The sequence below is a fragment of the Schistocerca piceifrons genome, chromosome 2 (genome assembly GCF_021461385.2).
Source record: "Schistocerca piceifrons isolate TAMUIC-IGC-003096 chromosome 2, iqSchPice1.1, whole genome shotgun sequence".
NCBI classification, from domain to species: Eukaryota; Metazoa; Arthropoda; class Insecta; order Orthoptera; family Acrididae; genus Schistocerca; species Schistocerca piceifrons.
This window is the reverse complement of record NC_060139.1, coordinates 701,718,315-701,741,639: the sequence shown is the minus strand read 5'-3', so window position 1 is coordinate 701,741,639 and position 23,325 is coordinate 701,718,315. Positions and strand designations below refer to the sequence as shown.

Sequence of the window (23,325 nt, the reverse complement as noted above, 5' to 3'; positions counted from 1 at the left end):
GTTTTTTTCCCAATTCGTCATTTAAAAAATACAGGTTTGTCTTATATTCGTAGATTAAACTATTTCTGCATAGGTTATAATTTTTACATTGTTTAATAGAGTACATAGGGCTCGTCACACATTTACAGATGAAGCTTTGGCTAGTGAGCTCATGTGCAAATTTACTTTTAAGAATTTGGAAGGGCAGGGATGGGCAAATAATATTTGCCTTCAAACAGGCTCGAGATGTCCTGTTATGACAGAGCTCTCGATCTCGATACAGTCTTAATGGTGCTTGAACAATCATGTGACATTTGACTCACGTGGTGCTAGTACAAGGGATGTGCGTGGAACTATGAACTAGCACTATAGCAGTCTATTGCTCTGCTTAAAATTTGTCAGTCTTTTAAAACACGGGAGGAAATAGCACAAAATTCTATCATCTTATGAACCGTTGTTGTATTTGAACAGGTTTGCAATAAAAGTTCTCACACGTGTATGGATACTGTGTACAAACATTATGCCACTTTTTAATTGGAGGTCATTACTTGTTTCTGAAACCAGATAAATATTTTATTTCAGACTGTACTGATTTACTAAGTGGATTGAAAGTGAGAAATTCAGTCACTGTTCACATAATAGAATACTGGGTGAAAACATTACCAGCCTTTAAACAGCTTTAGAATGTGATGCTGACATTCAGACAAAACAAGAAGGAAAATTTATCTAGAATGTAGTGTCTAACAAACGAAAAAAACTGACTGTAATTATTGTTGCAAGAATAAGTTACAGCGGCAAGACCCATAGGCGGAAATGTATAAACAGATGTTGGTAGCTGTCGGGATGAGAGCAAGTATGTGAATTGGACTGAGTATTGTTTGCAGTCGTATTGATGTATTAGTTGTTGTTGTTACATATGAGATGCACCCTATTATATATTGCAGTTTGTTTCACAGCTGCTCAAGCTTAGCACTATACAAGGATCAGAGGGGAAACAGTGATACCAGCTTGGCTGAGAACTGTGGTGAAAGTGGGGAGGGGAGTAGTGAGTGGGCAGGAAATTACGTCGTTTTGCCAATCATGGGAATCTAATACTGCATACTTTGGCATTTCAGGACCATGTAGCACACTTAAACTGCAGTTTGCCTGAATCCATTTGTAGCTGAAATTGAATCGAGTTTAAAATTCGAGGCAGTAAAAGTCTACAAGATGCACATGTTTTTGAAAATTTGATTTTTTTTTGACCCAGTTCACAAATATCATAGATCCGGGGCTGATGCGCAGAGCAGTATGAGCTATAGTGGGTAGTCTCCACGTGACCTGTGTTTACATTTAGTGATTTTGCTGTTTCCCCTTTGTTTACTCTCATGCCAGATGAAAACAAAACCGATATCTGTGGCCGGGGGCTATCAAGTGAATTCAAATACATTCACATAATTACGGAAGGCTAACATATCTTATTAGTTTCAGATTTTATTTTATTTCCATCTTTCTGACAGTCAAGCATTAATCGCCTTGCAGAACAATCAAGTTATTTTTGTCTGTTTGTTAAAGAAATTTGGCCTTTATTAACCTTTTCCGCAGAGGCAGTCAATGTATCTGAAATGAAACGTTTTTCCACAGTACTGGCTAATTTCAACTGTTCACTGCATTTCAAGTGCACATTTTCATCTTCTAGGACATATGGCATTATGCCACAATAAAGAACCAAACATGATATAATACAGTACTGGTGTTCCAAGAAAATTTACACCCCGAAGACCACACTGAAAAGCGTAATGTCAGGTTGAGGTCTACCTCATTGCGAATCTAGACATACGAATGTGCACTTTAAGTTGCAGTTTAAATGTGCACATTTCAGTATGCTTCACGAAATTCTGATACTCTTGTAGTATCTTGTGATGTCTTGCTGCTTTTACAACATAATGTAAGCTCTTTCAATGTTTTACATGTACGTACATATGGGCTTCCTACGTGATGGTAGCTGCGCAAGTGGGATGTCACCTGTTATCTGGCACTCTCTGGCAACTGCTGAAATGAACCAATTTCTAACAGGTCACAGAAAAATATTGCAAATGCTGGTTTGAAAAGTGTTCCTTTCAAAGTAAATATCCTTTTACGTAAGTTGAACTATGCGCGAGAATCTGCCATGAATTTCTTAAATCGCAGAGCGTTTGACTCTTATTTAAAAATCAGCTCTTTGATGACAAGGCATTTAGAAGAATTTCGAACCCAAGATCAGACATTTATGTCATTATTAAAAATTTTACTGGCACATTTGTGTGATATATCTTAAAGTGTAACAAGTGCAAAAACGATCAACATTATATGCGAAAGATTAGCTGCTCTTGCAGCTTATTAACCTTGGAGACCAATATTATATGTGAAAGCTTTGCTTTTCTTGTAGCAACACTGTGTATATTAATTTAAACCATTAACTTGTGTGTTACCACTACTTAACAATGATGCTGTTGGCTGACTACATCATGCTTCCTATGCTCTGAATATTTGCTGTCATCGGCTGGCGACATCACGTGACATGAGCTATGACTGGCTTCCAAAGAGCTTCGCTATCTCGATTTCAATGATCCAGAAAGTAATATGTGGTGTTTGGTGGAGTTCCAATGTATACTTTCGTAATACAAAAATACGCAGCATACATGTTGCTGCATGTCAAAGATATTTCCAAAACGTGTATTTTTCCCTGAGTTTCGTTTTCTAAAGTGCCGGGAAATTCCACACCCATGTCTAAAACCATAATCGTTCAAAGGATTGATACATTTTGCAGTTCCGAGGGAAAGTATACTGTCACTTAAGATGGAAAAGTGTGTTTTCACCTGGGAGAAAGTGTATTTTTAACCGGGAAATCCGGGAATTTTTTTTTCTTGTCCGCGATATGCCATGATGATGATGATGATGATGATGATGATGATGATGATGATGATGATGATGATTAAAATAGTGAAACCATTTCTTTTCGTTAATTTTATTTCTCCTTGTATTATCAGAATGTAGACAGTCACTAAATGACATAAATTTAGAATGGGTATAATGTTAACATTTTAGGCAGATACTTTGTCAGATTTTGATTAGTTAGACTAATAAAAAAACTAAAAAAGAAATAAAAAAATGAACTTTTCACAAGAGGTCTCTTGAGAAAAAAAGGGGGTCATCATCTTATACTTGGGTAAGTGCAGTGTATTACAGCCCATGGCACTGTAGAAAAGTGTACTTTTAGGGTTGAGGCATTTAAAAACAAATTGCCTCCTGGTGTGTGACCAATGGCAAGAACATCAAGGATAGTGTCCTGTCTAGGTTGGGTATGGATTTTGAGATTCCTGGGTGCCTCAGCTGAGGACTGGTGACAAAGACCATCAGTCATCTGCAACAGCGCTTGTCACAGGAAACGGGGATTCTGGCTTAACTGTGAAGGTGGTACATCTCTCTCTCTCTCTCTCTCTCTCTCTCTCTCTCTCTCTCTCTCTCTCTCTCTCTCTCTCTGTTGAACAGTTACTAGTCGGTGATCTCTGGAGACCTGCCTCTACGGCTTAACCACCTGGGTCATGAATGAGAATGTTACAAACATCTCAACCTGAAGGTGTACTGTTTGCTGATGAGATGCATGGCTGTCTAGGCGTAACAGTCACTAGTGGGCATTCTTTGGGGACCTGCTGCACCTCAATCGTATAAGGCTTTTTCGGGCAAGCAGGGTTCTGCCTGAGTGGACCCTAATTTCTCTAGCTGCTTATAGGAATGAGATGGAACCATCAAAATGAAATTCTTTAACTCTCAGTGTGATAGGTGTGAAGTTCAGGAGTGCTCACACCCATAGATCAAAACAAATGAGTGCGGCTAATTCTCCTGATAATCAGTTGGTCTTTATCAATGGGGCTCAAGGAGTCATAAATCAAAATGTGTTTCTGGTGAACAAGAGGAAAGAGGGGACATTTGAAAAAGTGCCCCCTTTCTATATTCATAATGGCTTAGAAGGGCTTGCTGGAATCTTAAGGTCTATTAAACAACTGCATAATGGTTCTTCTTTGGTTGAAAATAATGGATTAAAGCAGGTGGAACTTCTTAAGAAGTCACACATATTGGGTGACCATGATGATGTTGTTGTTGAGGTGCATACATCTCTCAGCTCAAGCAAGGACGTGGTCACATGCTGTGATGTTACGAGCTCGGATGTAACAGATCTGAAACAAGCATGAGCATCACAGGGGATAGTAGACATGGAACAAAGGACATGAAGAACTAATGGAGAGTGTGAGAAGACTGCCATCTGCTGTGTCACCTTCAATTCTCCTATGCTGCCTGAATAAATCATGGCAGGGTCTCTACAATGTAGGGTTAGGCATTTTATACCTAACCCTATGAGGTGCTACAAATGCAAGTGATTTGGCCACACAATGCTGAATTGTAGAGGTAAAGTGATTTGCAGGAAATGTGGAAAGGCAGCACATAAATCTGGCACTGAGTGCATGTCTCCAGTGATATGCATCAGCTGCTCTGTAAGTCACCCAGTCTGGAACCAAGTTGCCCAGTTTTTGCTGAGAAACGTAAAATTCAAGAAATAAATGTGTTATAAAGTGGATCCCTTACACGGAAGCTGAGAAAGAATAGAAGGCAATTAAACACCCTGTCTTTGACATTTCTTTTGCTTACTTGGTGAAGAAACCTGTTCCCAAGGTAGATACTGTGACACACACAATGACTAGCACCCCATTATCCGTCATCAGCACCTGTACTTGTACCTGTACCTGCCAAAGCATAGAAGGTAAAGGTATATCAATCCATGCAGCTCCAGTGGAAGAGGAAGAACTACTTTAATGTGTACACTGAAAAGGCACTCCAACAGCAGAGTGCCTCTTCACTTTCCCTTTCCCCACTTTCCTCAAAGGGAAAGGGGCAGGAAAAGGATTACGGCGTTCGGATTCAAAGCTGTCCCAGTCACCATCAGATGCATTTGTGGCATGTCTCACAACTGGGGACATCATCATAGATTTAAATGCCTTGTCATCTGATCCAGACAGCCTTCATATCCCCCCCCCCCCCCTCCCTTCCTCTGCCCCTCACTTCCCCTAGTTCTACAAGTGTCTCACAATACCAGCATTAAGATAGGGTTACAATAAAACTACACTGCCAAAATGGCTTCCATACTAGAGTGGAATATGAATGGATACAGGACCCACATGGAAGAACTTAGACTCCTTGTACAGAATAGACCTGTCTGCCTACGTCTTCATGAGACACATTTTAAAGCTACTAATACACATGTACTTGGAAGCTATCACCTTAGGAAAGGCGACCTTACTGGTGACAGGGCAAAAGCGGTGGTAGTGGTGTAAATTTCACTCCTCACTTGTGTTGTTAACCACAAGACTACAAGCAGTTGCTCTTAGGAGAGTGGCCCATGTTAATGTCACAGTATACTGTCTGTGCATCCCACCTCATGAGCCCACTGACAGTGATTACCTCAAGCAGCTTACTGCTGAACTGCCCTGACCCTTTCTCTTTTAGGAGTGCTCTGTGGGGATCCAACACCACTTGCCCCAGAGGGCAGATACTCGAGGATTTCACTCAAACTGCAGACATCATATAGATTAACTTCGGTCCTGCTGCACATTTCAGCACTGCTACAAGTTCATCTGCAGCAATAGACCACTCCTTGTGCTTGCCTATCCTAGCTGATAATGCTCAGTGGGAAGTAGATGATGACCTTCATGATAGTGACCACTTCCCCATTTGGATCTATCTCCCAGATGGAAAAGATCACAAAAGGAAGCAACTGAGATAGTTCTTCAGAAAGGTTAATTGGTTGCTATACAGACAGTTAGCTGCTTTCAAGGAGTGTAAAGGTGTCCAGAACTGGGTGAATCACGTAGTGACTGTGATTCACCAATCTGCCGATACATCCATCCCCAGGCCATCAGTAGCACCTAGGAGGCAATGTGTCCCTTGGTGGAATGATGAATGTCATTCTGCTATCACGGACTGGGGAACAGCTTTGTGAAGATTCATTCAGTGCTCTATAGATGCGAACCTTGCAGCCTTCCTCATGGCGAAAGCAAAGGCTAGGAAAATAATTCGCGAGAGTATGCAGAAGTATTGGCACGAGTTCCTGAACTACATCAATAGTTTCAAACCCACAACCAAAATACGTGAAGCTATTAAGAGGATTTTCAGATGGGAGTTACAACCACCAATAGCAACTATACGAAAGCAGGTTGGCTCCTAACATTGCCAACAGACGTTACTCAGACACTGGCTACGTCATATGAGATAATCATGGCCCGATTCTAGCCAGGTTCCAGCTTTTCATTGTTATCGGGAGACACAGGAGAGGGTTGGTTTTGATTTCTTTTCCAGCAACATGGAGGAATACAACCAGCCTTTCTCTATTTGGAAGTTGGTTTCTGCATTGTCTGTAGCTCGTGATACTGTGTGTGGTCATGACGTGACAACATACAGCATGTTGAAACAGTTGGACCCAGGGTTGAAGGATATTCTCCTTCAACTCTTCAGTGAAATTTGAATAACAGGAGATTTTCCCAACTTGTGGAAAGAATACGGTTTAATCCCAGCTTTAAAACCAGGGGATGATTAGACTAACCTCAGTAGTCACTGTAACATTAGTCTCACAAGCTGCATAGGAAAGATGCTTGAGCGTATAGTCAACTGGGGTCTAGTGTGGGTTCTCAAAACCAGGTCTGTACTAAGCCACTCCCAGTGTGGTTTCAGGAAGTACGTCTCCACACTCGATAGGCTGACCCTGTTCAAAGCAGCTACTCAATAAGCTTTCTTCCCTAAGGAATACTTTATCAGTGTCTTTGTCAATTTAGAAAAGGCCTATAAGACAATTTGGAGGCATAATATTTTGTTGCACTTCATTTCGGTAAGGGTTCTGTGGCCGTCTGCCCACTTTTATGAGGTCCTGTCTGACCATTTTGAGGAGGAGAATGGTGTCCCTCAAGGGAGTGTTTTAAGTGTTATGGCAATTGCCATTGCAATAAACAGTGTTAAGTCCACAGTGCAGTGTCCCATGCTGTGTTCCTGGTTTGTGGACGACTTCTCCTCCAACCTAGCAACAGCTACTTGACAGTTGCATTTGATGAACAGGTGGTTGGAGGAATGGTCTAATACCACAGATTTTAAATACTTATAGGAGAAAACTGTGTATGGTGGTTCTAATCACTCCCACTCTCTCTCTAATTTACCTTCTTTAAAATGGGAGGGGAAGGGGGGGGGGGAGATATGGTCCTCACTTATAAGGAGAAGGTGAAACATCTGGACCTCACTTTTGATAAGGCTTTAAACATCCTTAAATGTGTCAGTCATGTGTCTTTGGGAGCCTATAGGGCATGTCCACTCCAACTTAATAAGGCTTTTCTGTGACCCCGGCTTGAATATGGATGCCAGGTTTATGGATCAGCATGGCCTTCATATCTCAAAATGCTGGATGTGGTTTGCCATGAGGAGTATTAGGCTGTGAACAGGGTCTTATTGCACAATCCAATTGCTAGGCTGTGAGCAGAGGCTGGTCTGTCTGTGCTGTGTATTCAATGTCTTGTCCTTGTGGTTTGCCAAGCATACAGTACTGTCTCTGCTCCTAAATTACTAGCATTCATCTCCATTGTATAACTGCCACTGGAACAACCGTTCTGTCACTTTCCATGGGCAACAAAGCCATGTGGGATCTGTGTGACGGCTTGAGTTGCTACAGGTCAGGGGGGGATTAAGGTCCATAGCTAGGGGTGGAGTAGGGGACCCTCCTGTCTGCTGAGGAGGCCCAGATTATTGTTTTGAATTGACTGCTCACAGGAAGAATTGTACCCCAAACAATATTTTTAAAATTAAATCTAACAAGATTTTACATTGCCACCCAAATTTGATTACTGTTTACACATATGGGTCTCGGGAAGGGGATTTTACTGGCTGCCGTGTCGTGTTTCCTGACATGGTCGTCAGGATAGGGCTACCAGAGTCTTTTTCAATTTATTACATATAATTGTTTGCTATTTGAGGGCAATGAGGCAGGTGATCTGATCAAATTCCCACAGTATCTGTTGGTCAGATGGACCCAGCAGATCGGATGGTGTAAAAAGTGCAGGACATTTTCCTTGTCTTGCAAAGGGAACAAAAAGAAATAGTTTTCTACTTAGTTCCGGTGCACATAGAGTTCCGGGGAAACAAACTTGTTGATGCTGCTGCTTTTATTGACGGTAGACGGTATTTTATGATGCTCACCATATCAGGGTTGTATTTTCAGTTCTTATGCATGTATACAACTTGGTTGTTTTATTTATTAATTCATAGAGTTTCATCACACTTGTCTGTATTTAGTTCAAGCAATAGCATGGCGACTTTGTTGTTTTATACTTTTACCCACAAATAATCGTCATCATCATCATCATCTTCGTCATCCTCTCTCTCTTTACACACACACACACACACACACACACACACACACACCATGTCGTGTGAATCACTAATTGTTGTAACTACCACCCTATCATCAAAGAGATAATAACAGGATAATCCTCTAGAAAAAAATGTGGATTGTAATAGAGCACATCGGTGTCAAAACTTAGTTATGATTAAAAGGTTCATTTGGTTAAGTGGCACCTTTCTGAATTTGTAAAGTCCTGAGTCCTGTGTTTTCTAATTACAGTGCTAAAATCAATGAAATGGCTTCAGAATGGGGTGCTGCTCAAAGAAATGACTACTAGTGAATAGAGTGACCACCTACTTAAATCGAAAAAGTGGACTTCACAGTTGTGGAGGAAAGCATAATTCTATTAAATCAAGTGATTGTGTAGCTTCTTGCCACGGCATTGTCAATGTTGATGCAAAGGAATTGAGGAAGGAATGACTTGAAAGAGTAACAGATTGTCAAAATATTATGAAGTGAGTCACTTGTGAATGTGAAAGAGACTGCTGCTTTTATAATAACTGTAAACAGTCCACATTTTTAGTAGCATGCTAATGCAGAATTTCTCCTTCTATAAGTGAGCGTCACACTCTCACTTTATAATTCCACTCAGAGACCACACAGCATGGATTGGAACTGCAGAATTTTCAAGAGGAAAATAAGTAGTAGATGAGTCCCCATACGAGTGCCTTATGATGAGATGAAAAAGTTAAACAAATGTATGCAGCCACCCATGTTCTGTAAACAGAGTGTGTCTCCCAAGAGTGGATTGGTGCATTTTCTCTGGGTTTTCAGCAGATGTTTGCAATTTTGTTTTTGCATTGTGTAGCTGGAGTCACATGAACAAATAGTGCTCAAAACATCTTTAAATCTATGTGTTGTGTTGACAGAAAGCATCAGTTTGTTTCTTGTTACAAACAGTGTTTTTTTTAAGTGGAATTTTATGTACCCATTCAATAGAAGGGTTTCAGATTAGTGTGATATTTGTTTTATCGATTCCTGTTAACAGGGACAGTAAAATTTGAAGAATAATCAGTATTAGAGCAGCGTCAACACTGTTCTGACCCTTGATGACAGCTACGCCAATCACACAGTACTGCTGATTTGCTGCTGGATTGCTGTTTATTTTTCATGTTTCGCTGCTCCTGTTAATATACAGGATGTACATAAAGTCCGGGAACACTTTCAATTATTTGTTGTACAAGAACCGAACATTATATAGATATTATACATATGTCATTTTGAAGAGAAACACTGAAAGTTTTTTTTCAAGTATACTGCCACAGCATAGCTTGGTAATTTGCCAATAATCAGCGCTAGTCGCAAACATGGTGAGTTCAGGTTTGGAGCGAGCTTTCTGTGTGTTGGAGTTCGACAAAAACAATTGTGCTACAGCTGTTCAATGGATGTTTAGAACCAAGTATGGTAAGAAGCCACCAACAGGGAAGGCAATGTGTCACTGACACAAGAAATTCGTTACAACTGGTTGCTTGTGCCCAGCAAAGAGAAGCGAACGGTCCAGTGTGAGTGAAGTGAATGGGGAGTGCGTATGAGAGACATTCATAAGGAATCCAAAGAAGTTGTGTCATGCATCCTGTGAGCTTCAAATGGCTCCAGTGACAGTGTGGAAAGTCCTCCAACAGAACCTGTCTATGAAACCATTCAAATTGGAGCTAATGCAGAAGCTGGGATGGGTATGCAACAAACTAAAACTTTCAGAGTTTCTCTTCAAAATCTAACATGTATGACATCTGTACAATGTTTAGTTCCTGTGCAATAAATAATTGAAAGTCTTCCCGGAGTTTATGTACACCCTGTACATCAATAAAACAAATATCAGACTAGACTAATTTGGGAGTACTCTATCAAGTGGGCAACTACAATTCTGATTTAAAAATAATTTTGTTTGTATTGGAAAACTAACAGATGTTTTCTGTTGATACTAGGCACCGTGTGAAGAAGATGATGAGCAGTAATTGTTTGGTTTGACTCCAGCTAAACAATGCAAAAACAAAATCGCAGATATTTGCCAAGACACCAGAGATAATGTGCCTGATGACTCTTAAGTGAGAGAGCCACTATACTTGGCCTGACTGGTTAAGAATTCTACAGCAGTTGACCTGCCACAATAGCTGTAATCTTCGCTATGACTGAAAGGAAAAACAAAGTGAATAAACAGAAACATACAGACTGGATCAGAGATCATCAGACAATCTCAGTTTTGTGTTGATGGACAATTCTGAAGAAGACTAGGAGTAATGCAGTATGAATTCTGATGAAGCGAACCAAGCAGTTTCTCCCATGAATCCTCAGCTGCAATATTGGCAATAAGACAATGTGGAAACACTTAGAAAAAATCATTGATAAAACTGCTCTCATCATGCAGTGTAACTAGAATGCATTCAGTGGATGAATGGGACCTACTGGCACAAGAACATATTTGTGATTATGTGTTAGACAGATTTTGAATACATTGACCTTAGGAAGCTAAGAGGCTACAGCATCCCAAGAAAAGGATGACCTCATTGGAGAGGAGGCTGTATGTGGTATAATTGTCTTTGTTAATAAAATGGAACTTGTAACCTCTTCCCCTCATTTAAGACTTGCAAACAGTAGCTATCACAGTGTATATCTCATATACTGTATATGTCCTTGTAGTAGATAAAGCAGTCTACTATCTCAACATGAATATGGAAAGCCATTATAAAGAATTGTAGAAAATGAAGTTGGGCAATAGTAGCAATTATACTGAAGAATTGGTGTCTGTAAACACCACTTGGACACCACCTAGGCAAAGGTGGAGAGTTTCAACAGGAGTACCACCACTACCAATATTTATCCAGTGCTGCACTCTCACCGTGCAATAGTGAAAACATTTGGGGTGAACTTCCGAACCAGTAGTTGAGAGTCCTATAACTGCCTCTTCCCCATGGGTGAGATGTATTCAGAACTGTCAGGGACTAGTGATGGGAGACAGTAGTGGTGCCTTTCCTCAGTCCAGAGAGGGACTGAACATATTCCAACAATTGGAGAAATGTCACCTTGATATGCTGTGTGTGAAAGACCTTGGACTGAACGGTTAACTGCCATCTGGTCTGGACACACAAAGCTAGTCAGCTTCTTAATTGCTTTCAGTGAGGGTTCAGGTGCTACAGTTCAACTATAAACAACCTGATCCTACTGAAGTCAGTTTTACAAATGACTTTCCTGTGAAGACAGTATTTAATTCACATATTTTGTATTGAAATAAAATACACAACACTACATAGAGGCACAATGTAATCTGATAGCTCCATCAGGGGGCTTCTGTGGCAAGATGCATACTCGTATATCATAACGGTCCCCCCTCCCCCCGAGGTGGTGAAGTTCTCTCTGATAGATTTGAACAGAAGAATGGTGTCACTCAAGAAAATATTTTTAGTGTAAACTTTGCTACTGCCATCAATAGCACAAATTCCACAGTATGAAGAATATTCAAATGCTCCTTAATTGTGGACAGTTTCACAGTTTTTTGTTCCTTCTTAAAACCTGCAATAGCAGCATGCCAACAACTAACTGCAAGCTGGTTTTTAAAAATGGGTAACACACAAAAGTTTTTAAGTTTTCTACAGATGAGTGTGTTGTTGTTGTTGTTGTTGTTGTTGTGGTCTTCAGTCCTGAGACTGGTTTGATGCAGCTCTCCATGCTACTCTATCCTGTGCAAGCTTCTTCATATCCCAGTACGCACTGCAACCTACATCCTTCTGAATCTGCTTAGTGTATTCATCTCTTGGTCTCCCTCTACGATTTTTACCATCCATGCTGCCCTCCAATACTAAATTGGTGATCCCTTGATGCCTCCAAACATGCCCTACCAACTGATCCCTTCTTCTAGTCAAGTTGTGCCACAAATTCCGCTTCTCCCCAATTCTATTCAATACCTCCTCATTACTTATGTGATCTACCCTTCTAATCTTCAGTATTCTTCTGTAGCACCACATTTCGAAAGCTTCTATTCTCTTCTTGTCCAAACTATTTATCATCCATGTTTCACTTCCATACATGGGTACACTCTATACAAATACTTTCAGAAACGACTTCCTGACACTTAAATCTATACTTGATGTCAACAAATTTATCTTCTTCAGAAACGCTTTCCTTGCCTTTGCCAGTCTACATTTTATATCTTCTCTACTCTGACCATCATTAGTTATTTTGCTCCCCAAATAGCAAAACTCCTTTACTACTTTAAGTGTCTCATTTCCTAATTTAATTCACTCTGCATCACCCAACTTAATTTGACTACATTCCATTATCCTTGTTTTGCATTTGTTGATGTTCATCTTATATCCTCCTTTCAAGACACTGTCCATTGCGTTCAACTGCTCTTCCAGGTCCTTTGCTGTCTCTGACAGAATTACAATGTCATCGGCGAACCTCAAAGTTTTTATTTCTTCTCCGTGGATTTTAATACCTACTCCGAATTTTTCTTTTGTTTCCTTTACTGCTTGCTCAATATGGAGATTGAATAACATCGGGGAGAGGCTACAACCCTGTCTCACTCCCTTCCCAACCACTGCTTCCCTTTCATGCCCCTCGACTCTTATAACTGCCATCTGGTTTCTGTACAAATTGTAAATAGCCTTTTGATCCCTGTATTTTACCCCTGCCACCTTCAGAATTTGAAAGAGAGTATTCCAGTCAACATTGTCAAAGGCTTTCTCTAAGTCTACAAATGCTGGAAATGTAGGTTTGCCTTTCCTTAATCTATTTTCTAAGATAAGTCGTAGGGTCAATATTGCCTAAAGTGTTCCAACATTTCTACGGAATCCAAACTGATCTTCCCCGAGGTCGGCTTCTACCAGTTTTTCCATTCGTCTGTAAAGAATTCGTGTTAGTATTTTGCAGCCGTGTGTATGTCAATTTAAACCATTATTACCTAAAAACAAAGATGATGTGACTTACCAAACGAAAGTGCTGGCAGGTCGATAGACACACAAACATACACACAAACATACACACAAAATTCAAGCTTTCGCAACCAACGGTTGCTTTGTCAGGAAAGAGGGAAGGAGAGGGAAAGACGAGAGGATGTGGTTTTTAAGGGAGAGGGTAAGGAGTCATTCCAATCCCGGGAGCGGAAAGACTTACCTTAGGGGGGAAAAAAGGACAGGTATACACTCGCGCGCGCGCACACACACACACACACACATCCATCCGCAGATACACAGACACAAGCAGACAAGTCTTTCCGCTCCCGGGATTGGAATGACTCCTTACCCTCTCCCTTAAAACCCACATCCTTTCATCTTTCCCTCTCCTTCCCTCTTTCCTGACGAAGCAACCGTTGCTTGCGAAAGCTTGAATTTTGTGTGTATGTTTGTGTTCGTTTGTGTGTCTATCGACCTGCCAGCACTTTCGTTTGGTAAGTCACATCATCTTTGTTTTTAGATATATTTTTCCCACGTGGAATGTTTCCCTCTATTATAAACCATTATTATTGTCTTTTTAATTTACCTGTTTTAATACTTGGGGATAATTACCTAAAGTTTAAATATTTGGTGACGTTTATGGGATTTACATTCAATTTTAAGTTGTCATGGTTGCCACACATGAGACCTGTAAGCACAAGACATCTTGAAGTGCCTTACTCATGAGTTTATAGAGCAGGCAGGGCACTTCCATCCCAGTACTTCAAAATCTTTTGAGAGATTCAACAAGATTATGGATGCTTTGTAAAATCGACTTACCCAAAGATCATGGACACTTTTATTTTTATATTGTTCGATACTTATCACTTGAGCATTTCTCAGTGCCATTGCTGGTTTTGAAAAGTCAGTGATCATCTTCAGACTACAAACACATGTTGGAGGTGGTTTTTGTTGTGTTGTCACAATACTTTGACATTTGACAATTATTATATTGAGGAGGTTATTGATAGTGAAAGTAAGTACACTGAGGTGGCGAAAGTCATGAGATACCTCGTATTGTCATGTCAGACCTCATATTGTCCGGTGTAGTGCACCATCTTGGTGTGATGTGGCATTGGCTCAACAAATTATTGGAAATGCACTGCAGAAATAATGAGCCATGGTGCCCTATAGTTGTCCGTGATTGTGAAAGTGTTGGCAGTTCAGGATTTTGTACAGAAACTGACCTCTCTGTTATTCTTCTTCTTATTACTGGCTCTACTGCTCTTTGTGGGGCTTGGCCTGCTGTAGTATATCGCTCTGTTAGTCTCCATCCATCGTCTTGCTTCTCCATGCTCTGACACAAATAATTTTTAAATCTTTTTGCACATCATCCAAGTATCAAAGTGTTGGTCTTCCCCTGCTTCTTTGTCAGACAGCAGTGCTGTTTTGTTTGGGTACTAATGTTATATATGAAAAACATGGGCAAACCATTTCATGCAGTTTGTTTTAATGAACTTTATGATTCCAGACTATTTATATAATATCTAAAGTTCAAAATTTTATTGTCTGCTCAACGCTCCACCTTCATTAGTTGCCCTGTAGATTTTGCATGACACCTTTTGTTCAAAACATGCTGTTAGCTCTCCACACCGTTGTATTAGTGTCCAGGTTTCTGAGCAATATGTTGATACAGGATGCATTAAAGTTTCATACAGCTGACACTTCGTTCTTCTGGACAGATTTCTAGACTTAAATTGGAGGGCCAGCCCATAACAGCATTTATTAGCTGTGTGGATGGGCCACTTTATTTCCATACTAATATCATTCTGTGATGTTATCAGCGTTTCTAGATAGACAAATTCACTAACAGATTCTATTTGCATCTGGTCAACTTCTAATATTGTATTTAGTTCTGGTTTATTATTCACTGTATTTCGTTTTACTGTGTTCATGTTTGCTTCAAATCCTATTTCTATTGCTGCTACCACCAGTACCCTAGATGTTTCTTTAGTAGCTAGTTGTGTTCTTGCAAGAATATCCTCATCATATGCATTGGCAAGAAGCTTCACCATTCTGTTGTATATGGTGCCTGTTGTGTTGATTTGAGCTGTCCTTACTACCTTCTCCAGTACTATGTTAAAAAGCATGCATGAGAGTGCATTTCCTTGTCTCAGTCCACAGTTTCAAAATTTGATGTTAATTTTCCTTGTGCTTTTTTATTCCAATCTCTGATCACAAATGATTTCTTAGACGTTGACAGGTTTCAGTCTGTAATGACCATCCTCAGATCTTTTTTTACACCATGTCCTAAAGTGATACGGCCATAATGGCATCGTCAAAACATAAATATAATCAGCATAGCATTGTCACATAGATTTAAAATATGGTGTAGAATAGGCCACATCGTCCACATAGTGATTATTACCCACTGAAAAGTATTCATCTGAACTGGCCACAATTTTCCAGTTGTTTAGTGTCCAACCAATTTTGTCATGAGCCCAGGAGAGGTGCTGCAGGCAAAGTCGTGCTGTTAGCAAAGGCACTTGAGTGGGTCGTCTGCTGCCACAGCCCATTATTGCAGATTTTTCCACACTGTCCTGATGGGTACATTCCTCATACATCCCACATTGATTTCTGCAGTTATTTCAGGCAGTGTTGCTTGTCTGTTAGCACTGACAAATCTATGCAAAAGCTGTTGCTCTCTGTCATTAAGTGAAGGCTGTCAGCTAATGCATTGTCTGTGGTGAGAGGTAATCTCTGAAATTTAGTATTCTCGGCACACTCTTGGCACAATGGATTGTGAAATATTGAATTCCCTAATGATTTCCAAAATGGAATGTCCTACCCGTATAGCTCCAACTATCATTCTGTGTCCAGAGTATGTTAATTCCCATTGTGTGGCGGTAGTCATATCAGAAACTTTTTCACATGAATCACCTGAATACAAATGACAGTTCCAGCAAAGCACTGCCCTTTTATAGCTTGTGTACGCAATACTACCACCATATTTATATGTGTTTATCACTATCCCATGGGCTTTGTCACCTCAATGTATGTCAAAAAGTATTGCAACATAAATTTGTGTTGGTACTACTGCTTTTATGAGTGGTTTTGAAATGAAACTGCTGGTGCAATTTGATATAAATTACCATTTTAGGCTGATTTTTGTTTTTTATTTAGAAATATAATTTATTTTGGGCATCATGAGCTCATGGAAGTTTAGAGATGAGGCATTCTGTCCAGGAAACACGTAAAATTGCTTTCAAATATGTCTTATAAAATGATGGGTGGTTGAAAACTGTATGTCCAAGTGGTTCCACAGTGAAACCACCTTCTTACAACAGTTGTTTATTTTATGCCAATTCTTCTATTTGTTGCTTACCGTGATGACAAAGGCAGTTTTGTGAAAAATTTTAAAATTAAATTTCTTTTCCTCCTCTTTTTTTATGCTGAGCTACATACAAACTTGACAGTATCTGTGTATTTGTGCTGAGAAATGTATTGCTTATTCTGACTAACTATACGCCATTCAGTCTATACATTGTATGTCAGAAAACACATAAGCACAGAATGTCCAGGATGCAAACATGTGCCTATGAAGGCTTCAGAGAGAGGTTTCATACTGCTGAGAACCAGTAAACATGCGATTCAGGGAAAGAAACTGGCTGGTGTTGCAGCCAAGCAGGCACGTACTGATAATCCTGTTTAGTGTGCTGTTCCCTAAACACTGTCACCTCAGTATTGATTTACAAGTGTCCTCTGTCAGTGGGAAGGAGGAGGTCACGGAATGAGTGAGAAACACGTGTAGCATATCCTCTTCCAACTACACAGACAAGATGAAGTCCCACTCACACATCTAAGGATAGGGCATAACCTGATTGCTTTCCTGAGAGGAACTTACAGTGCTTGTGTCATACATATTTAGAGTGCCACATTTAACTGATTGTTTTGCATTCAGAAAGTAGGGAACAGCTTAATTTGCATGTAGATGTTGCTACTATTTTAGCAGACAACGAGATGATGGTAGCACAAATTTTAAGATTCAATGAAATCCCCGACATACTCCCTAAAAGACAAAGCGGATGTTCTTAGTGCGTTATCAGGGTGACTTGCTTATCTGTTTTTAAGTGATTGGCCAGTCGCACAATCCTCAGTTATTACCTTACAAAAACACACACACACACACACACACACACACACACACACACACACACACACACACACACACACACAAACAAACAACCATCTGTACAAAGTGGTGAGTGTGCAGGAACTTAGTAAATGTTGGTGGGCCAATTGTAGAGCATGTTTTGACACTAACATGGAAGCTGCCCATTGAAGCTGACGCCAATCTACTGGCTAATGATGAAGTGCACTTTCATTCGTCAGGCAATGTCAATAAACAAAATTTTCAGAACTGGGCTGCAAGTGGTGCTCGACAGTTCCTTGAGTGCCTGCTCTGCAGTGAATATATAATTGTTTGGTGCTCTGTCATTGATCTTGGAATTATAGGCTCATACATTCTTGAAGAAAGCAGACTCAGGTAGGCCCAAGAAAGTGACGGCATCTTGTGATCATTCTGTACAACTGCTATGCAACTTCCTGGAGTTGACATCAGTGACCTAGGACATCCTGCTATGTAGTTCTCAAATGATTGTGCCACTGCACACAGAGCCAGGGTGCCAGTGGGCCTCCTTAGGAAAATGTTTGCAGGGTGTCTGGTTTCGTCATGGGGTGATGTTGTGTGGCCAGCCAGTTTCCCCATATCACCCCTTGTGTGTTTCTTGTATGGATATAACTCCAGGCGTGCATCTTCAGTCATAAGTTGTGAATGCTACATGACCTGAATGCATCTACCTATCATAAAATTGAGGCAATATCACAAGACATGACAAGGAAGGTCATTTAGAATTTCAGGGAGAGACTTCAGATGTGCATAGAAATAAACGCTCATCATTTGGATGACACCCCTTTTCAAAATATAATGTGTGTGTGTGTGTGTGTGTGTGTGTGTGTGTGTGTGTGTGTGTGTGTGTGTGTGATGTAAATGGCCGAAACTAATCTTTCAAGCTGTGCATTAAATTTGTGAATGTCAATTTTTATTCTTATTAATCTTTAAAATTTGGGAGTTATTTCTGCTACATCTTGCATTATACAAATTTTCTCAAAAGTATGAGCTAACAGTAGAAAATTTAGTTCTTTACAAATATCAACTTGCACTTGTCCACCCATTAATAACCACTGTATGCTGACTACAGTAGAGTTGGTGAAAGAAAATACCTGACAGCTAGCAGTGCTGTTGTCAGTTTTTCTCTGCAAACCACAAATGGCTGGAGACACAAACAACAGTTGTGTATGGAAGTGAAAGGACATTGAGGAGTTGCTGTAGAGATATATACAAAATGACCTTTTATGATTAGTTGAGGTAGACATGCGAAGAAGCTGTGCCAAGTACTCTTGAACTGTCAGTGATCTTCTTTTCTGACTGTGCTATAGTGAATATTGTTTTCTCTCTCTGACACTGAGTTTTTAGAAATGCACTGTAGCAAATGGAGAAACAGGTTCATGACATTTGTATGGAGTCAAAACAACAGTGTATGCAGTACTATCATTAAAATCACAAAACCAAAATATTTAATAAATAAAATTTGGATATAAAATCATGGCGATAGTAGTTATGAATAAAACAGGAATACTCAAAAGAGCAAGGAGCACCAATAACATCTGAAGTGTACTATCAGACACTGGGGAATCTGAGACTTGCCATTCAGAATCGATAACATTGGGCCCCGATATCAAGAATTACCTAGTTTCAGTAATGTGCACAGCCACATATTACCACCCACACTATCCAAGCAATCAGAACTTGGTATGTGAACATCCCCTAACGGCTATACTTACTGCATGATGAGACTTGCCTTTTCCTGGTTTTCATGAAATCTATTGCTTTTCATTGTTCTGAAGGTAATGAAGAGTGCTATCAACTTCAGTTCTAGGCTGGGAAAAATACCACGTGGCAAAATTCTATACAGGATGTTAAAAAGGGCATGTTCCACTATGTCAGGTATTTGAAGAGTAATGGTGAACACACAGAAAATGTTGTCTGTGTGGGTATTAAAAACACCCTCCTCCCACCAAGCCAGCTGGCTCTAACTTTTAAACGTGCCATGTATGTAATTAATTCTTAGAACCACAAATATGTGAAAATAAAAGTATTAGTTTATGCCCCTTCATATTACAGTGGCAGCTGTTGAGTAACTGTCTTTACATTTTTGTTTAGGATCCTAAAATTCTGCATCCTGTAGCTTTGAGAGTCACACCGGAGTCACAGGGTGTTAGTGTGGTTGCGGCAGTTGCTAGTGCGGCAGTTGAAGAAGAACCTTGCAGATCACCACGAAAACCATCTGAACCACAAGCCATTCCATATGAACAATTTGGTGGAAGTGCAGACTCAGGCAGCCCCAAGAAAGTACTCTCTACTGCTGTGACTCACACAGATGCAGCACCAGCAGAAATTCGACCCATTCAGAGGCCACAAGCAAAGAAACCAGCAGGTTTGTAAAAATCTCAAATATTATTGGTGAAATACATATGATTTTGATTTCTTATCTCTCAAAGCTCCAGTTATTCTGCCTTTATTAACTGTAATAGTTTTGATTTTATCCTGAAGTTCAGCATTTGTTTAGAACCTGGTAGTAGGATGTAGCAGGTATGAAAGGAAGAATGAGACATTAAAAAGTATTAATTAAGAGGTTTCATGAGGAGCTAATATCATGCTTTTGTCTTGCATAGTGTCAACAAAATCAAATAATGGGAAAGTCCAGGATGGAGTAACAACAGTATTATGGAAAGGATAGATGATAATATTAATACCTCTCTCTCTCTCTCTCTCACTCACACACACACACACACACACACACACACACACACACACACACACACACACCTGATGTGAGAGTTGTTGTTGATGTTATTGTTGTGCTGTGAGAATTCTACTTCTGAAGAAAGACTTTGTCTGAAAGCTGAAAATATTCCTTTTTCACTGTGCCTGTCTGCAACTCAGCACCTGCTGTATGTCGTGAGTAGCAATGTACCCTTTCCATAATATTGTAGTGTCAGCAAAGGAAGTGAAGAATTACATGAGCAGAACTTTGGTGTTGGTATTTTTTCAAATTGCAGAACACTTAAAACAGCAAAAGGCAAATAATAAGTAATAACCATCCATCCTAGCTTCATTCAGGAAGCATTAAGTGAATAAAATTCAGAGAACAATGCTAAGTAACTGAATGTCCTTGTTTGTTATAACGTGTGCAATATAAGCAGCAGATGCAAGGAAAGTTGATATATATATATATATATATATTATGTATCTGAAGTTGGCTGAGATGGCACAAAAATAAGAAAAAACTTGCATGAGGTACATGTTTAGCTCATTTAAAGCACTTCTCTTGTGAAGCTTAGTGTGCATCATTAAGATTCATTGCTGCTATTCGTACAAGGAGAGGTTCCCAGCAGTGAGATTGACTTTTTAGAACTGTATATACAGTAATGTAGTTAGGATCCCACGTATCACACTCTGCAGCCATTCACTCTGATGGACCCTCGTTCGTGAGTAATCATTGAAAAAAGAATTTTGAAATTTGCATGACACTTAGTAGCTTTAAAAAAGGAGCATGGTATAGACTGACTGTGTGGCGTAATGGATTGGGTAAAACCTTCACATGTGAAAGTTTTGGGTTTGAATCTCATCAGGTGCTTTAAATTTTTTACTTCTAAATATTTATTAAAATAACTTCGATCATTATTTTTATTCAATTAATTGGTTTAAATATGATTTTTATTCCTTTGTCACATCATTTTACTCACCATATGGACTTTTTCATTTGTTCTCATTTTTTCTTTATATCTTCTTTCCCCATTCAGAATTTTTAAGAATCTGAATTTAATTATGAAACTTCCTGGCAGATTAAAACTGTGTGCCGGATCGAGACTCGAACTCGGGACCTTTGCCTTTCGCGGGCAAGTGCTCTACCGACTGAGCTACCCAAGCACGACTCATGCCCTGTCCTCACAACTTTAATTCAGCCAGTACCTCATCTCCTACCTTCCAAGCTTCACAGAAGCTCTCCTGCGAACCTTTCAGAACTAACACTCCTGGAAGAAAGGATATTGCGGAGACATGGCTTAGCCACAGCCTGGGGGATCTCGTGCTTGGGTAGCTCAGTTGGTAGAGCACTTGCCTGCGAAAGGCAAAGGTCCCGAGTTCGAGTCTCGGTCCGGCACACAGTTTTAATCTGCCAGGAAGTTTCATATCAGCACACACTCCGCTGTAGAGTGAACATTTTATTCTGAATTTAATTATGTTTATCTATTATAGTATTTAAATATTTGAAAATGCCAATCTATCAGTTAAAAAACAAAAGATGAAATTTATTCATATTGACTGTGCAGTGGTATCAAAAATGTATTTTTTGTTAAGAGGTGTTCCGGTTTCGGGGATGGTAATCATCATACAGACATTTAAAACGTAGCCTAGATTCCTATTGTACTATGGAGAAAATAACAACAGATTAGACTTGACTGAAAGAAGGTATTGTAAGTAAAATGTAATTAAAGCAAAATGAGGAATAGAAATAATGGATACAGTAACATGGATGAAAAAATAGGATGATAAAAGATAGAAATTAAATTGAAATTAATACATGAAATTAATTAAAATCATGTAAACAAAGATTTCAAGCATAAAAAGAATGATATAAGGAAACATGAGAGCAAATAAAGATTGGGGTGATTAAAATGGTGTGACAAAGTGATAGAAATAAAAAATTACATTTAAACCAATTAACTGAATACAACTAATTATCAAAGTCATTGCAATAAAGATTTAAAAATAAGAAAATGCTGAGTACTTAATGATGATATTCTAACCTACAACCTTCAGCATGTGAGGCCCTTACCTTGCTCATTAAGCCACACAACCAGTCCATACAGCAGTACTTTTTTAAAGCTAAAGAGCGTCACACAAAATTCTGATTTTTGAATACTCTCAAACAAGGGCACAACAGGGCGAATGGCTGCAGGCTGTGATATCTAGTATCTTAACCTACATCACTATGGAGATAGCTTCAAACAGTTGATCCCACTGCTGGAGACGTGTCCATGTTAGTTGTGGCACGCAAAGAATCATGTCGGTTTGATTCAAGTAAAGCAGAAAGTTGAAAGCTGAGTCATCTGCAGTGCTGCTGAAAGAACATACTGTATCCAAACAAAGCAAAGTTGCTGAAGTAATTTTTCAGAAAACGTTTTACTTGTAACAAAAAAATAAAAACAACAAATGTTTTGGATTTATTATGCAGTTTTTCTCAAACGATTGCAGAGGAACTATTGGTTAAAAAATTTAATTATTCAAATTCTAAGTCTCACATCATGGCCTGATGATGTGGTGGATATCTTTTTGTTGTCGTCACTCATACTTACTACAATACTCAAAAGTTGAGTGCCTCACTGCCCACTGTTCAGAGTGTTTGCAGTGAATAAAGAGTGCAAATTGCAATTGCTAATCTGAGGGAAGCAGAAATTGGCCCGTCACTTAGGTGGCTTGCATGTCCCTAGCCATTTATCCAACTGGGGAAAAACGAACCCTAATGTAACATGGAACCCGAGCCACATTTTTTTCCCTGCAAATCTCCAAATTTTAGAATCTTTTTTAAGCATGGCTGCATCAGCATCTGTGCAATATAATATATGGAATAAAAACAGCCACCAGTTGTGGAAGGTGGAAGTAAAGAGCTCTTGACCTGGTTCAACACATATAAATGGGCCTTCTTCAGAAGTCTTATTAAGTTTTACATTCTGATCATGACGTGCTGCCAGTAGGCATAGTCATAATTAAAATCGACAATTGTAAAAATAGCAGCCTGGCTTTTTCATACATAACATAATACACATATTAGAGTGTCAATTGCACGTTTATCTGTTACTGGTCACACACACCACAACTTCTGGCTGTTTTTATTCCACATA

General features: G+C 39.5%; 1 protein-coding gene across 2 annotated transcripts in view; it reads left to right on the top strand.

Annotated features, from left to right (window-relative positions):
* The window catches only part of LOC124775098 (ralBP1-associated Eps domain-containing protein 2), a 136,410-nt gene that overhangs the window by 47,208 nt on the left and 65,877 nt on the right, over positions 1-23,325 (top strand). For both annotated transcript variants that reach the window (XM_047249915.1, XM_047249916.1), the window contains exon 8: positions 19,583-19,856. In XM_047249915.1, coding sequence (XP_047105871.1) covers positions 19,583-19,856 — 274 coding nt within the window. The remainder of the gene's footprint in view (positions 1-19,582; positions 19,857-23,325) is intronic.